This window comes from Solanum pennellii, chromosome 5 (genome assembly GCF_001406875.1).
Source record: "Solanum pennellii chromosome 5, SPENNV200".
NCBI lineage: Eukaryota > Viridiplantae > Streptophyta > Magnoliopsida > Solanales > Solanaceae > Solanum > Solanum pennellii.
The window spans coordinates 19,956,644-19,962,757 of NC_028641.1; the positions used below are offsets into that span (position 1 = coordinate 19,956,644).

The 6,114-nt window shown below is 31.8% G+C and overlaps 1 protein-coding gene across 1 annotated transcript; it reads right to left on the reverse strand.

Moving 5' to 3' along the window:
• Positions 1-1,573: 1,573 nt before the first annotated feature.
• Positions 1,574-4,624, reverse strand: LOC107019163 (probable glycosyltransferase At5g03795). Its single transcript, XM_015219737.2, has 4 exons — positions 4,206-4,624; positions 3,471-3,745; positions 2,742-3,090; positions 1,574-2,450 (listed from the first exon to the last, which is right to left on the reverse strand). The coding sequence occupies exons 1-4, from the start codon at positions 4,521-4,523 to the stop codon at positions 1,785-1,787; spliced, it is 1,608 nt and encodes a 535-aa protein (XP_015075223.1). The 5' UTR covers positions 4,524-4,624; the 3' UTR covers positions 1,574-1,784.
• Between the last annotated feature and the right edge of the window lie 1,490 nt (positions 4,625-6,114).

Genomic DNA, 6,114 nt, shown 5'->3' on the forward strand with positions numbered 1-6,114 from the left:
GTGATGTTGTGTTATTTGAAGATCAAACTATTGAAGATATTGACAATACTGAGAAACTAGATTCTCATACTGATGAGAGCTTAGTTGATGTTGATCCAATTCCTATAATTGATACATCTTTTGCACATGAGGGGACCAAGGTAATGATCAAGATAATGATGAGAGTGTAGAACATATAATTGTTCCTACTGATGATGTTTTGGTTGATAATCAACCAACTCATGTTGGGATGACCGCTTCGGATGCTCCAAAAACCTCTTGTAGAAGATCTACTAGAGAGAAGTGAAGCTCAACACATTATTCTCATGATGAGTATATTTTATTGACTAATATGGGAGAACCTGAAGGTTATGATGAAGTCATGTTGGATACTCATATAGATAAGTGGAAAGAACTCATCGTAGACAATCATGAGTTTTGTAGAAGTGTGGCAGGCAGGAAACCTGTCAAAAGTTCCTCCACTTGAAGTCCATTTGGCCCCTTGGCTGGAGGGGGAGTTTGTTGGGCTAGTGCCCATGTTCCAGCCAAAGTCCCATGGCCTAATCCTATTTGGAAAAGGATTAGAATTATTCTCTTTATTTGGTTTCCAATTCAATTAGGAAAATGATTGAAATTGTAATCCTATTTGTAGTTGGTTTTGACTTTGTAAGGAAAAGCACAACTCTATAAATAGAGAATGATTTTGAGAGAATAGTTAATTGCTCATTGGTATTGTCTTTGAAAGATATTAGAACATAAGAGAGGTTTTTGTGAGACCTTTCAACAAGAGAAAAAGAGAGAAAGAAAAGGGTTCTTTTGCTGCAGTCTTTTTCTCCGACCAGCAATGTTCAGATCGTATTTCCCGATTAACTAACCGTTGGATCGGGCTGAAATTTGGACTGAGTGTTCCTGACATCTTGGTGGTTGATTTGAATGGTGGAGATCAGATTCGGAGGTCAGAAAGATCCTGTTTTAGGTCCCGAACAAAAGCTAGGTTTGGGTGGTGTTTCTTTCTATTTATCTTTTGTTAGTGTAGCTATTGTTTGTTCTCTTTTGGCACTTGTTGTGTAGCCATTAGAAGAATATTTGTAACCCTCTTATTGGTCTAGTGAAGCAATTTGGATCTTGTCGATCCCGTGGTGATCACCTTCGGTTTGAAAGGTTTTTCCACGTTAAATTTGGTGTTCTTTATTGTTAGATTTTCGGTTTCATCTTTTCGTCACAACACCTTAGGCTCCGGCCTTTTAAACCACTGCTTTAGTTGCAAAGTATAGTTTTAAGACTTTGGATCAGGGTCTAATGATCATCTTGAAATTAATCCTTTCTCGTGATGTATGACTAATGTCTAATGAGTTAAAACCAAATTTAATGAGGTTTTCAGTCATGTTAAATCAATTTTTTGAATTAAATATGGATTAAAGTGCCTCCATCATGGTCAATTGTTCAATAAATTCTCAGTACAGAGAATAAATGATAAAAATATCACAACTTCTGTTGATAAGTAGTGTCAGAAATTGCCCTGTCAAAAGCAAATAGACTACATCTAGAAAGGTGGATGAATCAGAGCTTATTACTAAGGTAATAAAAAAAAAAGAAGGAAAAAATGACTTAATTACAAGTTACAAGTAACATTTATTTCAAAACTGGAAAGATTCAACAGCAAAAATCAGAAAACCTTTGACAGAAAAAAATCATCATATGTTAGTTCCATTTGTATATGCTAATTTAGTTGAATTGGATTTTCCATTCAACTGTTGAAAGTTGCTCTTCTTTAACTTGTTGAAAATTAAGTACTATGTTAACTCCTATTCTTGAACTCTTATATTCAATCTTCTTAGCCAGATGGAGTGGACAATCATATTTAAAAGATCAAATCTTTTAGGAGATCCATCATTGATCACAAAATGTCTTTGTACTTGCTTCACTCTCCTATGCATTCTCAAATACTGACTCTGAGAAATGCTCATTAGAATCTTCTTAATATTTGGTATGTCCTTCACACCAATAGTCACAGAGAACGCATTCCAATTTAAGACATCACTAAATGGTGGCACATAGTTGTCTGATATCAAGACAGGTATACATTCTGCATATATCGCTTCGACAACTCTTGGACTTGCAACTTCATATCCACTTGGACATAAACAGAACCTGCTGTTCTTCAACATGGTTTCATAAGATTTGTCATTTGGAAGTTTTTCATAAACCAACATATCTTCATCTTTTCCTTTCCATTGTTCTAGTAGATGGTGTCTTATGTTACCATGTAAACCACCAGCAAAGAATGCTAGGATTGATCTTCTTGATGGTGAGGGACCTCCAATGAGTCCTTTGATATCACCCGTCTTGAGATTGATTTCCGGTAAGGATACATCTTTTAGAGGATTAAAACCTTCTGAAGTATTGGCATTGCATAGAACTCTTATGGAGGTGTTGAATAGATGTGGAACATATGAAGTCAAATGTGGCCCCTGTAGATCATCAATACAAAAGGTTTTCATCAAAATAGGCAAATTTGATGACGATTCATATGTTCATCCGACTTTCCTTTTTAGTATGTTTCATACATAATGTTTCTTTCTCGACAATTCTTTAAGTTCAACTTTACACATGACATGTTTAAGATGACAAAATTAAACGACATTTTGATACATTTCTTACTTTCTTAAACTCCGTGTCAAGTCAAAACAGACAAATAAATTGAAACAGAAAGAGTATGTCAGAGAGTCTGAAACTTAGTTGACTCTAGAGAATTTGCTTACCCAATCATGACAAGAGAGCATGAAGTGATCAGCACCAAGACTTCTGTTCCAAAAAGAATGTCTTTCAGAAATGACTTTGACATAATCAGCAACAGTCCTACCAAGGGCATGCATATCATGGGCACCAGGGACAAAAAGGTATTGAACCATTACAACTACACTGAATGGTAGAAAATACACCAAGGCCTCATCTGGATTTTTTGTTCGATAAAGGCTCCCCCTTTCCATTTCATGTATAAATCTTCCCTCTGTTGAATATATACTCCTACACGGACCATTATGGAATATTGGAGGTTCTCCTTCTTCATACACATATACCTTGAAGTTCTTCTCCATTTCAAGATAGCTCCTACCAACATTTTCGCGAAAGATACAAATTATGAACACAACATTACTGTAGATTTAGTTTAAATTCTATGCGCTAACGGTTTATACACAACCATTTCATATATAAAGTATTCGTAAATCTCTATGATAAACATTAACCGATAACATGATAAAATGGTAGTTTATATGACTCAAATTATGTGAGGTCGAACCAATAAGGCTTGTACTGGACTGGTAAGTACTCCAATATCTTTAATCATATGTCTCGGATTTGACGAAGTGGCATTTGTTAGAGTATTGAACTTTCCGGCACAAAATGTGAATTTAGTTTGACTCTAATACAAATACTGCACATCGAATGAGAAACAAAAAAGAAATTGTGAGAGGTAGAATTAGTAGTACCAGTGGAAGGAATTTGCATTATGGTACATGGGGCCTTGAGGAACATAATCAGGGTCATGATGGTTAGATATCATACTCCCATTTCTAGCAGCTTCTCTTATTGATGATCTGGATTTTGCCAAAATTGCTTCAAGCCTTTCTAACCTTCTATACATTTTAAGTACCTCTTTAGTTTCATTATCACCATGTTCTCCTCCTTCATTAGATATATCCTTCTCAATCTCTTCTTCTCCTTCATTTGATTCATCCCTCTCAATGTCTTCTCCTCCTTCCTTCTATTTACAAGTTAACAAAGCACAATAAGAAAAAAATAGATGAATTTGATACGCTGAAGGTTACACAATCACGTTACTTAAAAAAGAAAATAAATCAAAATATTTTTTCAAAGAAAACAAGTTCCTTAAAAATGAAGAAAATTACTAAGAAAAACGAGTTCCATAAATGGTCTTGCAAACTTATTGTCCCCTCTTCACATCCCTTCCCCTCCAAAACTCCCACTCCTCCACCTTTTTCCCATCTTATAGTGTTTAACCAAAAATAAGTAAAAGATTCACTTATTTTTCAAGAAAATATTTACCTTTATACCTAACATGGACAACCATAAAGTAAACACAATCATTAAACTTTAAATATACTAAGGCTAACAATATTGTATATGACATATATCCTCAGTATACACATGCATAAGAAAGAAAAATACAACAATATATAAAACAAGGGAAAAGTAGGATTTACTTGGGGAGGTTGATGAGGTATTGACTCTTCTTCAACTACCAAATTCTCATGAAATAAATTATTGTTGAAAGGAGAAGTAAAAGATGAAGAAGCCCCATGTTGCTCTTCATAACTACTTAAAGACCTTAAAGAATAAGAGTTAAAGATTCCAATAGACTTCCATTTCCAAACAGAAGAAAATGGCACAAAAGATGAACTACTTTGTTGACCTATTAATGTACAAGCAATAATTGAAAAAAGAACCAAAGGAATGAAAACCAAAAGAGCCAAATTAGTTGACAAAAATGAAGGCAATTGCAACTTCTTGAAAGACCACATTTTCCAATTTTCTGCATGCCCACTATACTCTCTTTAAATTTAAATAAATAAAAATAAGAACGTTCTGAGATTCATTACTTCATTTCAACTTATTCTTTGCTGCAAAATTGCATTATTCTTGCATATCATGTGTTTAAAATAAGCTAAAAAGGGCACTTGCTAAGTAGCCAACACTTTTATGGGGATCTTCTCCTCGAAAAGTTCCCTTAAAGTTTAAGCAATGGAAATTTTATGCTTTACTTTTGTCCTTTTTTTGTGTGCAAATAGTTCAATTCCCAAAATCTAATTTTCACCCTTTTATGCTTTTCTGATGTAAATGCTCGAGATAAAATTATTTTTTTGAATTTTAATCTTAATATTCCACTCCTCCACTTTTATTTGTCATATTACGCTTTTCGAAAAATCAATTTGACTTATTTTTAAAGTTAAATTTGATTACATTAATTCAATTTTTAATCAAAAAAATTAGATATTCAAAAACTATATAAAATGTATTATAAATTGCAATTTTTTCACATATATGTATATGTATATATATATATATATATTCTAAAATACTAGTCAAAGTTTTATAGTTTGACTCTAAAAATAGAAAATATGTCAATTAATAATGGAGGGAGAATATAATAATTAGTCTTACAAAATTATAAATATCTTAATAAAATCGATATTCAATAAAGATAGATTATATTCTAAGACATAAATAGAAATGAATTATGAATATCCTTCATAATTAATATTTTTTTAAAAGACACATAAAAGTACAAATAATTTTAGATGGAGATAGAGGGAGTATTAATAAAAAATGAAATGAATACCGTTCTTAATCAATTTCATGTATAAAAGTTATTACCATTATCTTAAACTTTAAAATTTGAAAAGAATAACTACTTCTCCATCTTAATATTTTTGTTGACTATACACACTTTTGAATATTTAAACGGTTATTTATTATAATAAACATAATTTTAACAGTAATAAATATTCATACTAACAAATATTATGTAATTAGATTCAATATTATCTAAGATTTTAGGAATATTTAAGAGTGTTAATTGTCTCTACAAGTATATTTTGAAAAGGGTTAAATATTTCTATACTATTGTAAATAGTTTATATATACTTTCCTTGTATTTTGGGGTTATATATATTTCTCCCATTATACTTTAATACATATATTTCCTTAATTTTAACAGACATATTAGCTTACAGGTCCAAAAAAATCCATTCCCAAAATTTTATTATCAAAATTCATTTGAAACCCACTCATTTCCTATTGACCCACCTTCAAAGAAACTCATTTTCTTAAGTCTATCTTCTTTATCTAGAATTTCCATAGAATCAGGCCTCAACCATCATGAAATATCACTATGAAATACAAGAAAGAAGTGAATAGTTAATACCATCTAGACTGAATCATCAACTTTCGTAAACCAACACTAATGATGCAAATACCTTTTAAGGAAAGTTATTTGATTTTGAGTTGATATGCCTTTCTATTAAAATTAGAGGTATATAATTTATCAAAGTATAAGGGAGGGGTATATATGACCCCAAAGTATAACGAAGGACATATAAATACTACATTCAT

Coding starts and splice junctions, on each gene's coding strand:
- LOC107019163 (XM_015219737.2), bottom strand. CDS start 4,523: ATGTGGTCTTTCAAGAAGTTGCAATTGCCTTCATTTTTGTCAACTAAT. Junction 3,746..4,205: donor TACCTCATCAACCTCCCCAA/GTAAATCCTACT, acceptor ACTTGTAAATAG/AAGGAAGGAGGAGAAGACAT. Junction 3,091..3,470: donor AATGCAAATTCCTTCCACTG/GTACTACTAATT, acceptor AAATGTTGGTAG/GAGCTATCTTGAAATGGAGA.